The sequence below is a fragment of the Xenopus laevis genome, chromosome 1L, assembly GCF_017654675.1.
Source record: "Xenopus laevis strain J_2021 chromosome 1L, Xenopus_laevis_v10.1, whole genome shotgun sequence".
NCBI classification, from domain to species: domain Eukaryota; kingdom Metazoa; phylum Chordata; class Amphibia; order Anura; family Pipidae; genus Xenopus; species Xenopus laevis.
Window position 1 is genome coordinate 190,720,888 of NC_054371.1, and position 23,411 is coordinate 190,744,298.

At 37.3% G+C, this 23,411-nt stretch overlaps 1 protein-coding gene across 5 annotated transcripts in view; it reads right to left on the bottom strand.

Annotated features, from left to right (window-relative positions):
• The window catches only part of pam.L (peptidylglycine alpha-amidating monooxygenase L homeolog), a 112,428-nt gene that overhangs the window by 69,306 nt on the left and 19,711 nt on the right, over positions 1–23,411 (bottom strand). For all 5 annotated transcript variants that reach the window (NM_001086051.2, XM_041588727.1, XM_018258053.2 and 2 more), the window contains 1 exon segment: positions 18,173–18,230. In NM_001086051.2, the coding sequence (NP_001079520.2) occupies positions 18,173–18,230 (58 nt within the window).

Here is a 23,411-nt window from a genome sequence, read left to right on the forward strand (position 1 = left end):
GCACCCTGATCAAACTGGACCCCTATGCTATAGCTTAGGTTAGCTTGTGCATTAATCTTCCATAATGCATGCCCCATAATATTATACAGAACATGATGTCACATTAACAGCTGTAACAAATAATCAGCAGCTTCATCTTGTACTGTACAGTATACAGGCACGGGATCCGTTATCCGGAAACCCATCCAGAATATCTGAATTATGGAAAGGCTGTCTCCCACAGACTTCATTATAATCCAAAATTTTAAAACAATTTCCTTTTTCTCTGTAATTATAACACAGTACTTTGTACTTGATCCAAACTAACATATAATTAATCCTTATTGGAAGCAAAACCAGCCTATTGGGGTTATCATGTTCACATGATTTACTAGTAGAATTAAATGAATGATCCAAATGAAGATCCAAATTATGGAACAATCCATTATACGGAGGTCCAGAGCATTATGGATAACAGGTCCCATACTTGTATACGAAACAGCAGGACAAGATTCACATATATTAGAAAGGAATAACAATTCTGTATGTGTAACACAGAATCAGATATTATGGACCCCAAAGTATCTCCCCCAAACACCTCTGTTTCCAGTGATCAATTGTTTCATAAACCCTCCCTCCATCTATATTTCTCATGCCCTGTATGGAATGATTTGTGTGAATATGACCCTTTTACATCCCAGGAATCATGTGGGGTCTCATGTCACAGTAGCTGCTACTCTTCAAACAAGACATAGGAATGACGTCACACTTCACAAGTAATAACCCCATAATATGCCCCAAAAGTAGACAAATGAGGCTAAAATGTCACAATAAGCTGTAGCTTCTGCACCTAATGCAATAACACTATCCAGCTGAAGTATGGGAACCCAATTTAACCCATCAGTGATATTTCTGGCCCATAGCATACAATGAACTCTGTGTATAAAATGTAATATAAAATGATGAGCATAAAAGGATCTGAGAATCTGGAAAAGGTTGGAGAGCGTTGGTTTATATAAAATGCATTTAATTAACACACATATAACTTGAATTACTTAATCTGTTTGTACATATGCTTCTCTGGAATTCCATACACGGAAACATATAAAAAGGTCCACACTAGCACATTACTATGCCCCTTAAGCCATGAAGAGAAGAGGAATCTGTTCATCTGCAAGGCCCAGCTGGCCGGTCCCTGGAGAGCCATGAACACTATAATTGTAATAACAATGCTTCATTTCCTAGCCAATATTGTTTGCAGGAATGAAACGCTCTGCACGGGGTCACATGGATGCAATATTAGATTCCACTACAGCCATCGTCATAAAAACAAACAAAACAACAAAATTCCTTCCTGTGAGGAAATCAGCATTGGCCATTAGCAGCACATATGGCTGGCAACACCCTGTACTGTACAACTAAGGCATGAAGAGTAGCAGCAACATGCAGGCATATAGGCTCATTTTCTGCAAAGAACAAGGCTATGAAACATATAATCATTTAGGATAGTACCAGGCAGTGAACCTATTTATGTTGGTCGATTGATAAAAATATTATTTTTCACCCCAACCTGCTTTGAATATTCGTCTGCAACTGAAACAGTTTAAATGCCCAGTACACCAAAACTTAAAAAGGTTTCCTATGTATTTAGGCCCATGGCACAAAGGCAATTTGATTGGCTCTGCCCTCCAGTGAAGAAATGAAGCAGCAACCTTTAAAATAAGTGAATGTAAAATTGATGAGGGTGCTATTCTAAGCACTTTTGTCATTTACATTCATTATTTATTTATTTTTTATTCCAAGATATTAAGGGATAAATGTACTATTAATATGAATGAATTTTATTCAAACAGCGCCACCTGCTGGTCAGTTTCTGACCAGTCAGACCAACCAAGTAGTCAAGGAAGTTGCCAGGAGAAAGAAAGAGGCTGCTCTGATGTATTTCTGCTTAGGAAAAAAATTAGAAACCTTTCTCACATCTTTCCTAACCAGTAGAACATCAGATCAGCCTCTTTCTTTCTCCTGACAATTTCCTTGACTACTTGGTGGTCAGAATGGTCGGAAACTGACCAGCAGGTGGCGCTGGACAAAGGAGGGCGATTTTCTTTTCCCAAATGGCTTGCCTAAAAATGTGGAAGACAAAATGACTGAAATTCCTATGCGCCAAGGTATTTTTTCTACAGTTGCTGCCTAGAAACTTTGCAGCTATGCCAAATTCCAAGGATTATTAGCAGAGAGTTAAAACTCATTGTATTCATAAGTTAAAGGTTGGTTTATGGGAGAAGTACTTCCCATAATTCAGCCTTTCTGGATCATATATATGGCAAAAAAAGCCCCACTTCTATAAACCATAACAACCGGCTCTTTGCCTATATTTTGTGCCAAGGGTTGCTGGCCCTGGAAAATGTTAGCAGTCATTGCATAAACTGAGTATGTTAAGGGAGTTGTAGCATCTCTAATAAAAAACACATATTTGTCCATGCTTTTACATTAAAATTTGGTTAGGACTAAAAGTGCACATATAAGTGAGTAAACAGATCATAACATAGGGAGCAAGATTTTTTAACATAATTTAACAACTAAGAATCCCACATAATGGATGGATAAGAGAGGAACAGTTTGCAAATATAACACACTGGCTTTGCCATTCTAAACAAACAAATGCAACGTGATGCTGCTGCTGTACTGGTCTCCATTTTTGTCTGTGCTTCAAAGCAATCCTATGAGCTGTTATTGGCAACAAAAAATGATTGAAATGCTTAGCAATGCTTACAGAGCACTACACTGTACCGTTCAATTACAGATCTCATCTGTTTCCAACATGCATTCATGAAGTGTCTGAAAACTCTATTAGTGTTTATTTATTAGAAAACTACAAGTTCCCAGGCACTTACAGTGGATGTCAGACAGACTTCACAAGCCAAAGTAACCAAGTAACCATAGGGGCAATATAGTGGGGTTCAAATAATTAACTAAACCTGAGAACATAAAATATATATTCTTTGTTATCTGTTATGCAGTCAGGGCAATGAAACGTGGCAACGTTTGTTTCTTCTGGCCCTCAAGTACTGTACTCATACAACTGACAGATGGGATACAAGTGTTTGCAGCAATATAATTGTCAATTAGAGCAATGTACTGGTATTAATAGTATAAATTAAGACTATCTTTGGTAGCTACAGATAATTTAAAAAAAATTAAATATAACAATGGCTGGCGTCAAATGCCGAGATTCCTGTTATAGCCTGCTCCCCTATGTATATCTCTTCACTGGTTCTCAATCTCCTCTAGAATCAAATTCCAACTACTCACACTTACATTCAAGGCCCTTAACAGTGAAGTACCTCTCTATATTTCATCTCTGATCTCCAAATATACTCCTTCATGCAATCTTCATTCTGCTTCTGACCTTTGCCTTCACTTCTCCTCTACACACTTCTGCCTATTCTCGTCTACATCTCTCGGGTTTCTGCTTTTCTCTGGAATCCTCTGCCTCGAGCTGTCAGACTTTCTCCTTCTTTCCAAAATTTCAAATGCTCCTTAAATACCCACCTGTTTAGGGAAGCTTATTCAATGTACCTTAATCAATTAGTCATTGCTGTATCATAAATTATAAATTTGTTTCTAAAATCCTAATGTCTCAATTGTACCCTAATCTTTAAACTCTTGTTTGTTATTCACCATTTGTTCCCCATTTGTTATAAACTGAGGTAAAGCAATGAGTAACCTGTCGGTGCTATATAAAAATGATGATGATCCAGACCCTCCATATGAAGCCCATTGTAGAAGCACCACAGTTTCCTCTCACACTGCAGTAACTTCTAACACAGTTCATATGAGCCTTCTAAGTGACGGAGGTCCCATAATTTTCTACATCCAATTAATCCTTTATAACATTCATGGTTCAGCCACTGAAACATTTACCCTCTGCTTCATTTAACACCTTTCAGATGGAGTCAGTGCTAAAACTTTAGGGATTTATACTGTACAAGAGTTCAGACTTGCGTTGAACCACAAAATGCATTACAATAACACTCACTGCAGATGTAGGATAAAAGATTTTTCCCAGAGATCTTTGAGAGCCAAGCCAGAAGTCTTTCCGTGTTCCACACACACGATGCATTATCACCTCGCAAGCTAACGAGTAATTAAATCTACATTCGGCCACGCACAGCTGCTTTACATCAATCATCGAGGAACGGGAATTGTTGTATTTGAAGTGGTGGCTACAAAGCAAATAACTGACCCACAATCTTGATTAGCCACATGAATGAACCCTAATTATAGGAGCACGCATGGGATATACCGTATTCATCACATACAGGGAATCATGCTTGGAAGAAGAATGCTCCGCATATTGTTCTTCATGGTGTATTAAATGAGATTTAATGGACAACACAGCTAAGTGGTCCATAGGCAACTTATTAATATCTGATATTAGCAGACGCAGAGATGTGGACAGCATTAAAGAGATACTGACACCAGAAATTAAACTCTTTTTTACATTTTTTAAATTGAAAGCTACTTATAACTTTGCCATAAAGTATTTGCACAATGCTTTTAAATTAACTCTTTGATGCCCCATGTTCTTGTATGAGGGGGCTGCCATGTTTGTGCAGCAGGAGTCCATTAGCATTAGAAACTCTAACTAGAAGATTAGAAGTCAGCACTCACCCATAGGGTATATTGGATTCAAGTGTGGTGCTGTCTGTTTATCGAAAATTAGAAACTCTAACTAACAGGCTGAGAAGGGACAGTCAGGTTGGCAAAACAATCAGGTTTAGAAACGTCAACTTGCTTACAAAAACAAACCTCTCTGCAAAAAATTATCAACATGAACTATAGGTAACTTAATGTACATACATATATTTTAAAAAGTAGTTTTTTTTTTTGAGTCAGTATCACTTTAACCACTCTAGGCATTAATCAGTTAAACAATCATCATCATCATGTGACTGCTGATATATCAAGGATATCAAAGATTTCCATAGCAATCAAAGAGAACTATTTTTATATCTATGCATGTATGTTATATATTTATGTACAGCCGTGCCCATACATTTACATACCGTAGCAGAAGGATTATTCGAACACAGGAGAGATCAAGCAAAACACATTTCTTTTATTTTTAATATGATTCAAATTAAACTATAGGCGTCACAGAATTGCACAATCATTTAACAAACTATACAAAAAAAGGAAATAATAAAATGGCCCTGTTTAAAAGTTTGCATATCCTTAGTTCTAAATATCACATATTACCCCTTTGGCAACAGTGATGACTTTCAGTCTTTTAGAATGCTTGAGAATGTATTCCCTTATGTTGTATTGTTCTCAGCAAAATGAACTGCATCTTTGATATCTCCCTAAAGTGGAACAATTATGTTTTATCTGCTGCTGCCTCTGACTTGGCCTTATGTTTTGAATCATTTTCATGTAGCAAAGTCCAAGTGTGTATGATGTGCTGCTTCTGGCTGATGAATGCAAATGTTCCTTTAATATTATCTGATAATATGTTACATTCCACTTTGTATCAATTTTACCTTTCGTTGTGTCACTTTACGTCGCACTCCCCCCAAACAGCAGATATCCACTTCCATGCTTCTCATTAGGGATGGTGTGCTTCTTGTCTTAGGCCTTGTTGACTCCTCTCCTAACATAGTGGTTGATGATTATGACCATAAAGTTTCATTTTGGTCTCATCACTCCAAATTATTTTGTTCCAGAAGCTTTAAGGCTTCTCTATGTGCCGTTTGGCATATTGTAAGCAGGTTGTTTTGATAGATGTGCAGCAATGGCTTTTTTCTGTCAACTCTTCTGTGCAGCCCATCTTTGTTCAAGTGTCTCCTTACTTCTAAAACAGCCCCAGCATTTTGTTTTAGAGAAGTTTCAGAGAAGCCTGTATTTCAATAGAAGTTGCTTGTGGGCTGGTTGTGTATGAAATCTACCTGAGAGAACCCTTTATTTTCCACTTCTTTATCAGAGTTAAACTACTTCTGCTCGCAGATGTGTTCACAGTTCTTTTGCTTTCCCAATATTTTAGTACCCACCAAAGTCAGCAAAGCCCTGGATGAAATGCATAAGTGTTTCTTAAAAGTGAAGAAACTCATTATCTGCCCAAACATTAAAGCATATCAGGGTAATATGTGGGTTTACAGTACACACACAATTCCCTGATAGAGCTGGGCGAATCTGACCCATTTTATTTGCCGAATATCTGTGAAACACCAAATAATTGACTAACATTGAAGTCAATGGGCATATTATGATTGCCATTTTTCAAACAGAGTCTATGGGCATTTTTTCACAGTGAAATGCAATGAAACATTATACTCATTTCTATTCCCCAATGAAAAAGAGCTTCACCTGACCACTAAAATTACCAAATAAAAATGGTGTACTGCAGGATCACTAATATTTGCCAAAAACAGCTAACATTTCACAAATTCTGGCAGGAAAATGTAAATGTATGCGCACAGCTGTATAAAATATATAGTGAATAAAGTACCCCCTATTGTAAAATATAAGGATATTATAAGTTACCAAGGAGTTTCATGACCATATAAAAAGACGAGGCCGAAGGCCGAGTGTTTTTATACAGGTCATGGAACTCTGAGGTAACTTCTAATATCCTCATATTTTACAATTGGGGGTACTTTATTTATTATAATACACAAGTTTCAGTGAGTCATGTGACAGAAATGACATCAGAACTCACCGTTTATAACTGATGACATCAGAACTCACCGTTTATAAGGATATAATTTACAAGATATTCATGGCTCTTGTGTATTATATATATATATATATATATATATATATATATATATATATATATATATATATATATATATATATATATATATATATATAGACTTCCTGAGGACAGCTCACGTTTAAGAGCCGAAACGTTGAATAAACACTAAAAAGTTTTTCTTTGCAACACAAGACCCATGAGTGTGGACCTCTTTATGCTTTATTGATTGAACAAGTTATTGTTCCAGCACCTGGGCATTGACCAGTGATCTGGTCTTGGAGGTGCCTACCATTTGGCACCCAAAGTGGTAAATGACTTTCCTTCTCCTTTAAAGCATGTTATTCTTCACTTAATCAAAAATGTTTTATAAAATGTAGCTACGGTCATAAAGCTTTCCTCTCATTATAAAATCCTCAAACCCACAGCATCCTGTGGGCAAAAATATAAATTAATGGAAAACAAACGACTGAATAAAGTTGGCAAAACCTAAGTCTTACTTTTGGTCAAAACAATGAAAGGCATGGAAGTGGTTCTATATGCCTTATAGCCAAAACCATAAGGTTCCCTCCCCCCGTTGGTAGCACATTGTGATATTGGCATTATGTTGTAACAGGCAATTAAATGATAGTAGTTATTCTTAAATATTATACAATATTATAATGTATTACAATGCAGATGAATGAGATGCATACAATGGAAAGTATTAGCTAGTAAATCACACAGGGATGACACAAAGCCACACTGCTTCACCAGCTGAACATCTACAAGATAAATGATCAATTAATGTGTTTTCTTACTTCACAAACATCGTTAGATTTTTGCTCCAACTGTGAGTGAGCACAGTATCAGAGATTATATGGAAATATTATATTGTGACTAGCACACACTTCAATGTTGATTTTCTATATTGTAATTCTCATCATATTCCTGAGGTAAATGTTGATAAATCTAATTTACATACATTTACAATGACTTGTGAGTAGAGCCAGCACCAGCTTAAGTATCATTTACATATTCAAATTTAAATGCATAGAATAAACCTGATTTACATACTTATACACACAAGGAAATATACTGTTAAGCCAAATAGTATGTATATTTTGTACTTGCATAACGCTACATAGAGTGCTGTACAGCAAAACAGTACATTAATAGAACAAATGGGTCAGTACAATAATGAATACAAATAAATACAATATACAGTTGTTTATGTAATAAAAGTTTGCCCGGGAGCAGTAACTTATAGCAGCCAATCAGCAGGTAGCATTTTCCTGGGCAAACTTAATGCCTTTTCTTACATATGGGGGGGTAAGCTAACTGTCACAGAGATAAGAGGAAGGAGCTCCATGAGCTTACAATCTAAGTGGGTTAGTAACTTACACAAATAGGAGGATATTGAGTGAGAGAGAGCACCTGTACTATTGGAGAGAATTTTGGATGTTTTCTTAGACACCAACAAACTGCCAATCATTGAATTAAGAGTGTATTTTTTCCTGTTGCATTTCTATAAAAGCCACAATGGTTACATAATGCCACGGCTAACAAGTGGGCTCATTTACCAAGTGTAAGGGCAAAGTGCTAAAAAAAACTACTTCAAATCACCATTTGTGCCCTGCCAAAGGTCTTTGAGCTCCAAAATAGAATGCCAAGACCTACAGTACCTTTGCTCTACTAATACAGAGCCAGTTTTGATATTTAAATGAGCACTAAGGGGTACTCTTTTGCACTTGTATCCGGGGTCGTGGTAAATGACTACACTTGTTGCTCAAAACTCACCAGCAGATAGTCCTGCTTTGGTCTATGTCTTCCATCCTTTTCTTTCTGAATTCACGCTCCTGGAGTGGGGAGCTTAAGAGAAGACTGGACCTAAAAAACTTTCTCTTCATTTGTTGGGCTCCTATATGCTTATGGTAAATGACTACTAAGATGTCAGAAGTTGCAGCCCAATAACATTTTCTCCTCAGCCCACTGTGATTGCTGTGGATTACTAGCCCTTCTTAAAATTTGACTTTTTTTAAAGCCGATTTTCTCTTTACATACAGGATTGTTTTAGACATAAAGCTAGTGTAGATAGATAGATAGATAGATAGATAGACAAATAGGCAGATAGATAGATAGATAGATAGATAGATAGATAGATAGATAGATAGATAGATAGATAGTAGATAGTAAGCCATGTGATACCACACTAGCTGCCACCCCATTGTCAGATGCCAGAAATTAAAACTACTGCTACCCTAATGCCAGAGCTAACTAAGCTGGCTGAAATCTATAGTTAAAGGTGAATGCTATACAACTATACTGAAACCCTGGAGAAAAGGCCCAGTGAAATAAAATTCACCCACGCCAGCAGAACAAGACACTTAATAGCTACTCTAAAAAATGTCACATTTGTTTTACTTGGTGTATTTGCTCCAATGCTGCCATGACTGCCAACACAATTCATGTCAGTTTTTCATTTGAAGAGCGAAATAGGCTTTGGGGAAGGCCATCTCCAGTTAGCAACATGACTCCTGTACAGCTTTATCAGCTATGTTGTTTCCCTTGCATTCTGCACAGTGTCACCTCGTAGATTCTAGCTGTCACCATGGCAATAGGAAGGAATTTGTTTACTGGTCAGTCATGTAAGTGAAAGCAAGCGGATGAAGATGACAGGCGCATTTCTTGGCCGAGTGGCTTGCTGTCAGACTCAATCTGTCCAAGTGCCTCTACAATATCCGTCAGTTAATGTAGGCTCATGGAATAAGCTCTCATCCTATGAAATAACCTTTTGTAAACAGGCACTTTGCAATAAACTATGTTTTCCTCACCTATTCATAAAAATTTTTGAACAGTGCATAAATAGAAGAAAATTGCAAAAAAAAATACTTTTTTCATATGCCAAGATCACTTGCTAAGGACAACTAACTCGCATGAAAAAAAAAAAAAAACTGTACTGAAAGAATAACAAATATGGATATTTCACAAAAAATTAAAGGGGGCTGTCTCATATACAAATGAAGCATATAAGAAGTCATATAAAAGAAACGTTTTTGCTTGGGTAGGTCTTTGTCATACACTAATTCAAATACATTGTCCATAAAAGTAGGCAGGTATTACAGTGTCTCCGTAAAGGCTATGACACAGGAGAGCTACTGACTTCTATAGATTTCTTGAAGAGAACTGCAACCCATTCACCCATCATTTTCTAAGATAATGATTTATGCTTTAGAACCGAGTAACATTGTATTTACTGTTGAATTACTCAGTTTAACATTCTATATTTATCCAGTAATTTAGAGTCTCGCCATCACAGTGTCACACAAACAACAAGATATGTGCTTGGCAAGATAGACAACCCTCGATCCTGCCACAGAATAATCTTTGCTGTCAGAGTCCTAACACTTATTTTACACATATCTGCTTTGCTTGTGCCACACATTTTAAACCTGACGGCTTGACAGCCACAGAGCTATACTGCATAGCAGTTTCAAATTAACAAAATGAGAGTGGATGTGGACACTTCAGAAGGAAACTGTGGGGGGGGGAGAAGAGAGGAAGAAGGAGAGAATAGATGGAATAGGGGAGATGGAGCGTAGACCATAAAGGGTTCTGAGAAAAAAAGGAGAGCAGAAGGCCAAATGAAGGAAATGGCAGGGGAGAAGGTAAGGTCAAGAGAATCAATGAAATTTGCATCTAAATTAAAGTAAATCACTGCCAAAAAAAGCACTACTTTTATCGGTACAGGTGTGGGATCCGTTAGCTGGAAACCCATTATCAAGAAAGCTCTGAATAACGGAAAGGCTGTCTCCCATAGACTTCATTATATCCAAATAATCATTATTTTTGTTTTTTTTAATGTTTTAAGGATTTTATCGTAGACTTAAGGTATGAAGATCCACATTCCGTTATCCGGAAAACTCCAGGTCCTGAGCATTCTGGATAATAGGTCCAATACCTGTACTCTTCTCTACTCTCATCTTCCATTATGACGTCTAATTGCTGTCTGAATAGTTCCTACCTGAAGAGTAAAGTAAAAAGTTAAATACTTTTTAAAAAAATAATAAAGGAATGTCTATAAAGGTTTTTATTCATCCAGGTCATGATATACAGTACCTAGTAGAATTAAGTCTAAAGCAACTAAAGTACAGTAGTTCAAAGTTGAACTGAAGAAGCCGCTCAGATAAGCAGTGAAATTTTTTCAATAAAACTCAGAAAAATCCATTTGCTTAAGGCTTAATTCTACTAGATGCTGTGTAAAAAAATAAAGAACAATTGCAAATTGCATTTGAAAGCCATTAGGGTCATTGACAACCAAATTGCTTTCCAGTACTTTTCCCTGCAGTGTGTTGGGCATTCAACCCCATTCATGAAAGGTACTTGAGTAAAAATGCTCTCTTTGCATTTTCATATAGTTATGCTTGGTGTGGCCCAATCCTTCCTATCATCCATTCTGAATAGAGCACTGCCTACTGACAAATGGGAGACCTTGAGCTACTGTCACCTCACCAGGTGGCAGCTACAGGGTTCCCTTTACGCCAAGCATCAAAAACAAAGATGAGTATCAGGCACAGACGTCTGAACACCGGTAATGACGCCAGACTTCCATGTAGTGGTGTCTGATTTGCAAGAAAATGCGCACGGAGTTGTGTTCATTTTGGCGAATCAGATACAGTTCAGTCAGCCACAAAGGTGCCTTGCAACTGCAGTGATGCTGAAATTCTGGGGGAAAAATGCTGCACTGTGGGAAAAAAACATGGCGATTGCACTCCACTGCACTATGCTCATTGCACCTGCAGATATAATGATGTCTACATCATAGTAAAAGGATATTTTAAGGTGAAATACCCCCTACAACTGCCCCCGACAAAGGTCAAAATACTAGCAAAATATGTTATTTTAATAGGCATCCGGAAACTTGTTATCCAGAAAGCTCCAAATTATTGATGAACATCTCCCATAGACTCCATTTTAATTAGATAATTCAAATTTTTAAAAATGATTTCCTTTTTCTCTGTAATAATAACATTGTACTTGGTCCCAACTAAGATATCATTAATCCTTATAGCAGGCAAACATGTCCTTTGTAATTATTTAATGTTTAAAGAATATTTTAGTAGACTCAAGGTATAAATATCCAAATTATGGAATATCCAGAAAAACCCAGGTCCTGAGCATTCTGAATAACAGTAAGCTTTAGATACTCCAGGTACTCCAGGGAAGGAATGTTCTGCTAGACCCTACACAGAACACATAAGGAAACTGTACATTTAGCCGATGACAGTATCACCCTATTAGACTCCAGTGACATTATCACTGTACTAGGATCATTTCCTATGCTCGTTTCCTTGCAGCATCCACAATTACAGTATATAATTAAGCTTCTTCTAGCCGAGTGGCTTTGTTCAACTAATGCCGATTTGCTGGAATGTATAATTACAAACACTGATGTGAGCTTGTTTAATAAAATTATACGTTCCCCATTTGCCGCATGAAACAATGAAGATTACTTTTAAAAAGTCATGTGATATACATACTATACCTCTCTATATACAGTGAGTTACTGGTACAAGTAATCATTATGCATACTCTATACTTAAATGTCTTTAACACTCGTCTCATTCAAAACTAATCTACCTTGGTAAATCCAAGTCCATTCTAACCCTGTAATTTGCCTTTGAAAGCTTTCCAAGACCAAAATCCAGATGAGGGATTACTATTGCTGCGATGTAAGACAAACTGCAATTGCTGCTCCCGTGAGGCCTAGGATCAATTACAATTGATGCAATGACAGTAGGCTTCAAAGGGATAGGATACAATTATACTCCTCTCTGGTCCTACAACATAGGCTTGTGACTAGGGATGCACCAAATTCAATATTTTAGGATTCGGCCAAACCCTTTGTGAAAGATTCGGCTATATACCGAATCTGAACTCTAATTTGTATATGTAAATTAGGAGAAGAACATGGAAAAAAGAACATGCATGCAGCAAGCAGTTAAAAATATTTTGTTTCCTTGTTTGCGTGACAGAAAGTCATGTGATTTTTTTGGATTTGAACAGGAGCATGGATTTGACCAAATCCTGCTAAAAAAAAAAAAAGACAGAATCTTGGCCGAATACTGAACTGAATACTGGATTTGGTGCATCCCTACATGTGCCGAAAATGTGTTATCCCTATCACAGACTGTGTTATCCCTATCACAGACAAAATAGCAGTCTTTTGTAGCCGAAGCTAAAGCTACCCAATCACAATTCTGGTTCTCTGTATTCTGGTACATCCCCACTGCTGTACTTCTGGAGGAGCATACAGTATGTGCACAATGACACCCTGGGGTGAATGGCAACTGGAATTCTGTGTAGAAGATTAAGAAAGTTTACTTTGCCTTTAAATTAACTTAAATAAGCATGTATGTATGTATGTAGAGGGTGTATGTAGAGGGTGTATGTAGAGGGTGATATTCTGAGACAACATCCAATTGGTTTTCATTTACTATAATTTGTGGTTTGTTGGTTATTAAATTTCTGGTTGCTATGATCCAAATTACCCATGGAACCATGCATTGATTTGAATAAGTATGAATAAATATGAATAGGAAAGGGTCTTAATAAAAAGATAAGTAATACAAAATAGCAATACAAATAGCAATAGCAATACAAAATACAAATAAATTTGTAGCCTTACAAAGCATTTGCTTTTTAGATGGGGTCATTGACCCCCATTTGAAAGCTGGAAAGAGTCAGAAGAAAAAGCCAAATAATTAAAAAAAATAAAATAAAGACCAACTGAAAAGTTGCTTAAAATTAGCTATTCTATAACATACTGAAAGTTAAATTAAAGGCGAACAATCCCTTTACAATGTATTCATACTATGGAAGTATTTTTTTAATCATTTAAATATGTAATCCAATGTGTAGGGATGTGAAAATCTTAGACACCCTTACACTTTACAGTCAGGCACATCCCTAGTAATATGGACACCTCAGTGGGTCCTTATGGGGACCTTGTGCTTATGTAACCCCTGCAGTTCACACAATGTACACCAGATGGCACTGTGCCAGAGTATAAAAGGTTTAGGAACCATGTGCTCTGGGTCCATTGCTTTAGCCCAACCAAGCAGGCTGGAAGGGAATGGGTAGTGCTGACCCTAGGCGCCTTGGCCCTAGTAATTAGACAGCTATACTCGTTTTATAGATCGCTCTAGGAGTGATAGAGAGGTTATTTAGTTGAGCAGCTCAAGGCTCCGCCGAGGAGATTAGAGGGATTAAGATCCCAGGGTATTACTGACCCAGAGTAAGGAACCAAGTGTTGAGATAGGGATGATAGGAGTTCCCCTAGTCTGCCACTGGAAGATATCCTGAAAACTGGGCAATACCCATCACATCAACTTACTCTCTGCTGTATATTCCCTAGCCTGTGGGGATTCAGCCTATACGTGCTGTGAGTATATGCTTCCTTTATGCTGCTGTGTATGTTCTATACTCCATTGTGGATCAATGTGCTGAATGATCTATGTGCTATTGTTCAATAAACACAGTTATTTGTTCAACCGTTAAAGAACTACTGGCGCCCATCATTGTGCTATCGCACCTAGTTACAGTTACACTATACCCTTGCCTTGTGAGGGCTTACCCCTGAGAAAGAGAGCTCATCTGTGGTATCAGCCCACCAAGGAAAGTAGCTAAAACTGCCCTAGCACAAGTCAGTTTATTATAGCGCTACAAATGTATTCTGTGAAATATATCCAGCAGTTTCATCAGAGTATTTTGATTTTGTAACTGATCTGTCACTGTAAACATTAATCAAATAATCAGTAAACCTTATCTATAAAGAAAGACTCTCATTTCTGTTTACTTGAATACACAAAGTAGGTCACAACTTTTCATCAGTTCAAAACATTACTTTTGCATATTTGCAATTACACAATCCTTACTGCCATATCGGCTGCTTGTACATCATGTTCTTTCTGCCTTCTGTTTTATAAGGAAAGTTCATGTCAAAACGAATGTTAATTACGATGTGCACATTGATGGCCTGACATTTTATTTCAATTTGTTCTTTATCTATGAAACCAGACATATATTATTGTTATCTAGGCTATGCAAACCAAAAAAAAAGCATATTTATTCTGATACATTTTTATTGTTAATATTTTACTTCATCTTCAGACTGTCGTTATTTCCCTTCCTGTCTGTTATTCTAGCCACTGAATATTTGGCAAGCTCAATGGTACCCCAACAATCAGGTAACAGTTTCAAAAAAACCATACAAAAACAATCAGAAAATAGTAAAGAATTTGCCTTAGGATACATCATCTTAAACATACTAAAAACCACTAAAAACTTAACACTTGGTTTAATAAACACAATAAAATTTAGTTGTCTGTTCATTTCTTCCTGTCCTTTGGTTGCTTAATGATTGTCTCTTCATAGCTCTTCTCAAAATATGGGGCTGACTGATTAACACAGACTCTAAAATGAACCAGTGCAAGTATCAACAGCAACCATTAACACCTTATTACTGCAGTTCTTTAGTCAACAACTGAGGAATATTTACTATATAGGCCAGGGGTCCCCAACCTTTTTTTACCTGGGAGCCACATTCAAATGTAAAAAGAGTTGGAGAGCAACACAAGCATGAAAAAGTCCCTTGGGTGCCAAATAAGGGCTGTGATTGGCTATTTGGTTGCCCCTATGTGGACTGGCAGCAGCCTACAAGAGGCTCTACTTGGTACTATACTTAGTTTTTATGCAATTAACACTTGCTTCCAAATCTGGAATTCAAAAATAAGTGCCTGCTTTGAGGACACAGAGAGCAACATCCAAGGGGTTGGAGAGCAACATGTTGCTCACGAGCTACTGGTTGGGGATCACTGATATAGGCACTCAAGGGCCATTGTCCTGGGTGGCAGCATTAAGGGGACGGCCCTTGGATGCCTATACGCTAAAAAAAATAATCTTTCTAGAAAAAACCCCATTTCACATCTGTGACTTCACATCCACAGACGTCATGAGCATGTGCAGATGGTCGCTCAAAGAAAATGACCTAAATACCCTACTGGTCAACATTCAACCAAGGAACTGTATTTAATAAAAACCCTTAGGAAAGCAACTTCGGGAGACTTTGGAAAACAAATCGCTCCGAGTGCCATCCCACCGGCGATTTACATTTTAGCCAGCGGGAAGGCAGTTCAGGGAGATTAGTCGCCTTGAAGAAGAGGAGATTTGTTGCCGGGCGACTAATCTCCCTGAATCTGCCTGTGTGCCCTGACCCTTAGACAATCCATGTGCAGGGTTGCTACCTGGCTGGCCTAGCCACTAAATCAACAGCTAGGGCTAGCACAGGTAATACAAATTTACTGGCTGTGCACTTGTTGATAAATATGTAATGCCCTATTAATCCCTCCCTTCCCTTACCCTCTGCGCTGCTAATCACCCAATATAACCACAGGCCTAACTATTTCCCCACCCAGTCTGCCCATTTCCCCAGCCCATTTTCCAGCCCTCTCCACACAACCTGCTCATTTTCCTGCCCCCATACATTATAGCCCCACCTCAAGCAACTTCATAGCCCCTGTCTGACTGGTTGTGTAACTTAGAAAGGAGGAAGAAACAGTAGAAATGAAGTCACAGTGAGCTCAGAAAGAATGAGGAATCCACATAAAGCAGACCATGTAACAAGACTGGAGCAGACAACAGACGATGGTAAGGCACCAAATAAAGGAAGCAGGTGTGGAAGGAATAACTATGGGGAACAGATGGAATCAGCAGCTCCTCCAACAGTCACATAAATAAAGCTAGCAGTGTTACAATCAGTACAGGGACAGCAGCAGGAGGAAGAAGAAGGAAATCTGATGGTTTCAAAGTAAAGTAAAAGCTGTGTGTGCTTCAACCATCTTGTAAGAACTTATGAAGTGGGTGCAAAGCAGACCGGAAACCCTTGGTTTACATAGACATCCAGGAAAATTTATTTTGTTTAAGGTTTTCAGTAAATTTAAGAAATGGTGTCGGATCCCGAACTGCATTGAGGAAGGTACATCTGAAACTTTCCTATCCGGGGAATAGGTACCATGTTTTTAATATATTAAAAACATGGTACCTATATTGTCCCTATGATGGTTATGCACAACAATTGTTAAGGACACTATGGGGCACATTTATCAAGGGTCGAATTTCGAAGTTAAAAAACTTCTAAATTCGACCATCGAATTGGCTAAATTCGACCATCGAATTGGCTAAATTCGATACTCAAACTTTTCTTTTTGAATTTTTTTGGCTGTTTTCGGTCGAATTAAAATCAAAGTTGAAGTTTTTTAAAGAGACAGTACTTCGATTTTCGAATGGTCAAATATTCAAAGTATTTTCAATTTGAATCGAAGTCAAATTTGGTCAATCCGATAGTCGAAGTACCCAAAAAATACTTTGAAATTCGAATTTTTTAATTCGAAAATCCACTTCGACCCTTAGTAAATGTGCCCCTATGAGTAATGGACACTATTCAAATGATTATTCAATGGACTATTATGGACGGAGAAATTAATTATTGAATTTTAATTGCACTTTGTTCTATGCACAATTGGTTTATGTGTATTTAGGGGGTGGGTTATGGTATGGTACAATCCCACTCAGGCGGGGGTTAAATATTTTGCACAATGTATCACCAGACAGGCTTGAGAAAGGGCAAGAGTGAGCCCTAAACTTTGCCTGGTTGTCTGACCTAATAAATTAAATTTTAGAACAACTACGAGGTGCAGTTTTTTTCAGGCTTTTCTTTTGGTAAAAACAAACCTGAAACTCTGAATGCTTGGGCTATACATTGCTGCCATATCAGTTGCCTAACCTCAGAGAACATAATTGACTCCAAATATTCTTCTCAAATCAGTTCTTGAATAACCTCTGTTCATGTCCACTGGTGTAAACTGAAGATCTTGTTTCAAGCTGTATATATGGAGAATATATTTCTGGGTATTGAGGGTTAAACGTGAAATGAATGCTGTACATATGACATTTATTGCTTCATATGCCCCTAAAGACCTACCTTCTTATGGACACCTATCAGACGAATCTTGATTACTCCTAAGGGTTTATAAAATGCTCTGCTTTTCACTTGTTTGCTTGTTAGGAAATGCATGCTCTCAACATTTCAATATAAATAACAGGTAAATAAAAAGCCTGCTTAATGAAGAAGTATTAAGCAGCTGGTAACTGACAGAAAGCCAATATCTTCAAAAGGAGACTGCTGGGAAATACTTTACATGACAATCTTTTACCACCATTACTCATAAACCCCCCAGACACACTTTGTTATCTGGAATCAACGTTCCTTTCTTTCTTCTTTTTGTTTTTGCATTAGAAAGATGAAATGCCCTTTATAAACTAGTTGACAGCGGCTAACAACTGGAACAGAAAAACCTTTGAATCATGCTAAAGAAAATTGCAAACATTTATTATTCTTACCTACATAGGCTTCATCATCCACTGGCAGCCGGTAAGACTTGCACAAATATGTGTCCGACTGCAAAATAAATGAAGAGTTCTTAGTAAAAAAAAATAAGCATCCGTCTTTCTTTCTTCTAGTTGTTAAACATGGATCATTACAGAAAAAGGCACAGTGTGTTTTAGCAAACAGCCAAACTGATGATGTACTTTGTCTCAAGGAAAACAATCATCATGGGAAAGAAATATACTGCAAATTAATAATTCTTCTGGAAAAGGGCATCTGCTAGTTCCAGCTTCATATCTAAAAGGAGAGAAGGAACTGGCATCCAAATAAGGTTTAAATAACTAAGTATAAATACTATTACACACCATAACATATAATTTGTAGTTTTACCAAAGCAAAATGCAAGGATAAAATACTCATGGTAGTTGCTAGAATCCGATGGATGTTTGGCATCAATTCATTTGTGATTCCAAATGGAACTGCAACCCTGGTGAAGAATAAGCTTGCTATCCTCTTGCCCAAAGGCCTGTGCATATGTCATGTGCGTGGGCCGATTCTCTAAGATGGGGATATTGAGGATAGGCAGAATAAGTTTCCAAGTGGAGATCTTCATCATGATAGGGCTGCTGATCTCACAATTCTATGCCAGAAATACATAAATTCCAATGTTTACTCTAGCTCCTGAGTCAGAAGCCAATAAGGCATTCTGTGTTACAGAAAAGTCACTTGCACTGAACAGTGACATGTCACAGGTTTATCTATGGGCTTACCCCTGCCACCAAAAACATGCCCTTTAAATTATATCTCAACTATATCCCATAGCAGGGGTGTCCAAAAGGTAGATCGGGATCTACCAGTAGACCTTTAGCTGGTGATCAGTAGATCTCAAGACACTGTCAACAAACAGCTTGTCCATGTCATCCTCCTGTTTCATGATTTTCATTTAGATATCTATTACATTATTTCATAAGAAATAGTTGTTAATTAAATATAGCAATGTATATTTTCTCGTAAATCATTATTTAAGTCATACTTTTCATGGAAGAAGATGCTTACAATGTTTTTTATGAATGTAGATCATAATGGGACAACATCATTAAAAGTAGACCTCGCATTAGAAAAGTATGGGTACTCCTGTCCCATAGGGTGACAAAACTCTTCTGTATATCCCATAATCTTGAGCACGGGAGCTCTTTTAATAATAGTACCTTCACGTGCATGTTTGCTATAAAGGCGCAGTGTTAGGGCTTTGTTGGAAAAAAAAAATTGGACCCACTGACTCGATAACTGCATGTGTTCGGTTAGCCCAATGTTGTGGTATACTGTCTCTTTTATCTAACAACACAAATCAGAACGCCTTAACTCAAGCGCAAATTATGTGTGCTCTATTCAAGCAGCTGCTCCGTCTGGAAAAATTATGTTTAAAACCACACTTCCTTAAACTGGCTCCAGTCTTTTCACTAAAAACCGCAGAACAGAATATTTTAACCCAAAATAAGAACGTAACTATGTTCTATTCATTTGAGTTATTTTATTTCGCATTCCTTTTAAATACTATAATAGATGGCACTTTCCTTGCTGGAAGAGTTGTGCAAGAAAGGCTCCAAGCTACTAATTAAGGCTTTAGGCCAATGTGCTTAATCCTTACAATACTATTCTGATAGGACATATTACCAAGCTCTAGTTAGATGACCTCCCACATATTATTTAGAACAGCATGCAAGAAAGAAGACATCAAAGTTTATAAATAGGAACAGTAAGTTAAATTGAATGAAGGCAGAAGGATGAATGCCTTCAACATGCACATCAATCTTCAGCCCCACTGCTAATGAATCAATATGAGCTGTTTATGGTCTTCGGGACCTTCTGCGAGCAGGATAGCATCAAGCTAATCGAATACATGATGCAAACAGAGTACAGAGATATGGAGACCCATATACTTGATTTCCAGGAGTTTTTTTTCTTTGTCTTCAGCTTATTTTATATTGAGAATGCATATTTACATATTATAAAATACATGAATATATTTTTTTTTACAAATATATCGACCCTTTGCAGTCTTTTATTTTTTTAAACCTCAATACCTGCAGACATTTAGTAGCACTACACCTATTCTGAAGATTATAAAAACAAATATACTGTATATACAGAATGTCTGTAAGAATGAATGAATAGCAGTGGTATAAAAAAATCATTCTATAATAATCAATCATTCTATAATAATATCTCTTTGTAAAGAGGATGGAAGGATTTATGATTTGATGGAGGGATTCAATAAAAGATAAGGGGGGTTATGTAATAAAAGGTACTAAGTTTGCCCAGGAGCAATAACCCATAGCAACCAATCAGAAGGTAGCATTTACTGGTCACCTGTTTAAAAGCAAACATCATATTGGTTGTTATGGGTTACTGCTTCTGGGCAAACTTTTATTTCGTATAGGGGGGTATGTTTGCAAAACAGAAATAAGCACATGGTAGGATTATTGCTATAAAACACAAAAAAACGAGCTGTACAGAGCAGTAACTTCCTTACTACTTACTGCTACACAGCAATTTGATAACTATCATTAGGGTAAATTAATTTTTAGAAATAATGAACCATTTTAATTTCAACTGTGGCAAAATGTTTGGTTTCTAACCAAGGGGATCGGTCCCATTGAGGGTACTTAGAGAAGTTCCAATGGGGCTCATCCTGGAGGATAGTTAAGGCGAGATTTCTGGTGAATATGTATTTGATACACTAGATATTCATGGAAACACAACTTTATGACAAATACACTATTTCCTATATTTGTTTCCATTTTATTCCATTTTTATGTACACTTTATGAATTATGGGCTGTCTTAAATTAAAAGGTTGGTCCTTCAAGTATGGCTTGAACTGAAAATGTACAACAGGTCCTGCATTAAGGATTTGATAAAATCATTGCATAAGTAAAATAAAAAACCTCATGTAATATGTTTTAAGGTGGCCATACCTGGGTAGATTTAGTTGGCGATCTACGAATGAACTTATTGTTTTAATTGTTTGAACAAATGATTCACCCATCAATGGTAAACGATTCTATGAGGAGCTTTTGGTCGTATCTGTTGTGTAGGCTGCAAAATCCCACAAATATTAACCGATGGCTATCTGTCCCTTTGTTTACTTCCCATAAAGGCATGCGCAGTGATCGATCTTATCCACTGACTGATATAATTGTCTCATTATGAAAATGTTCAAATCTGTACAATCAACTGTTGGGATGATTTTTTCGGAACAATACAATCGTTTGCACCCCATCAATGTAACAATAAGTAGACAATTTTATTGGATTATACTAAAATCGGTTGTGTGAAACAAAGGACTCTGCCTTTGTACGACCACCTGTACTGAAGTCTGTGGGGTTGTACACTGTTGCTCATTAACAAAAATAGTTGTAGGGACTTGCGTACTGTTGCATGATTCCATGGTTCCAGGCAGATCCACCTAATACACACTACAGATCTGGGCATAACCGCAGTAAGATTTTTTTTGGGCTGACTTAAGACAGTTCAACTTTTCGGATCAAAGTCACAAGTTACAGTTTATGATAATCCAGTGGACCCAGGTTGGAAAATCCCTTCCCAAATATCCTTCTCCAGCCCCAGTCGCACCAAGAAAAAGGTATGAGTGGGGGAGGCTTTGCGGCTGGGGCAGTGGGCCTAGAGGGGGCTTTGCAGCAGCGGGCAAGGAGGAGGGCCCCCGAGGCCCTGGCCAACCCTGCAGTGGACTGGTTGAAAGAATTTGACAGCAATGTGCAAAATAGCCTATCCAAAGCAGGTTGTATATAAGGATAGCATAAAAAAAGTGTTGCCAATACTGACTCCAAACATCAGGTAGATGAAAGGCAAGATTCTTCCACCCACTCTATGTTTATATTACTTACTAATAAAATCAATGACGCGCAGAGCCCAGACAAGTGAAATATATAGAACATGTGCTCTGAATGATATTCCTCCTGTCCTCAAACAAATGTGGACACGTCTGGCACATGCCTGGAAATGAGTAGTTATTGCTTCTAAGATTCATAGAGTAGCACTTTCACATGACAAATACAAAGAGCCAGCTTGCTTTATCCATCCGTGGCCTTTAAAATCCCAGTCATTAATCATACACCATAGACACGACCAGCAGGAAATCAATGAAGGAGTTGAACACACAGCGGTGCAACATTAAATTATGTGGTCAGGGCAGCTCTCTCATTAAAGCAAACATATTATTACCTTTCTAGAAGTCTCATATGTTTTTTACCCATTGTGTTCCATTATTGATCTGGTATTGTAAAACAAGCTAAAAAAATTTCATTATGCATGTTTTCTTTTTTTTTGCATGTGTATTCATTTTCAGCAACTTCCCAGTGCACATTACTGAAAATATTTAACAATTGTAAGTTATATTTAAACTTAATTGCTACCAAAAGCAGTAGCTGTCTATACGTTATATTCACTGTGCTTTGGGTTCCGACTCTTGAAACAATGCAGCAGAATACAGTTGGTTAAAACACCTGGAGAAAAACTGAATTATGTTACCTCCCCGTCACCAGGCGCAAGTGGTGGATTTCAGCTACAAAGACAGTGAGCGTTTTTTTAAGAGAGAGAGAGATACTGTATATATGTGTGTGTATATATGTGTGTGTATATGTGTGTGTGTGTATATATATATATATATATATATATATATATATATATATATATATATATACAAACACTATGTATATTAACAAATTGACACTACTGTAGAAATCTACACAGGACTAGAATCAAAAAGGTGATTTATTTGGTAAAAAAACAGCCTGTCAAAATCATTTCCTGGATTCATATGTGCAGATCTCTACAGTGGCTTGGACTTCACCCAGGCAGGCTTTCGGCTGGATAGATAAGTGCCATCGTTAATATTGGCTATTTTACATATACAGATATGGGATTCATTGTCTGGAAACCCTTTAGTCAGAATTCTCAAGATTACTGGAAGGCTGTCTCCCATAGACTCCATTTTAATCATATAATTCAAATTTGTAAAAGTTATTCTATTTTTCTCTGTTGTAATAAAACAGTACCTTGTACTTTATCCCAACTAAGATATAATTAATCCTTATTGGAGTCTAAACAATGTATAAATTACTTTTTAAAAGTACTTTTTAGTAGAAAAAGTATGGGCCAGGCAGTGTCGGACTGGGGTTTCGGGGGTCCACTGGGGCTGCAGCCTTAGGGCCCCATATGTGTACAGGATCCA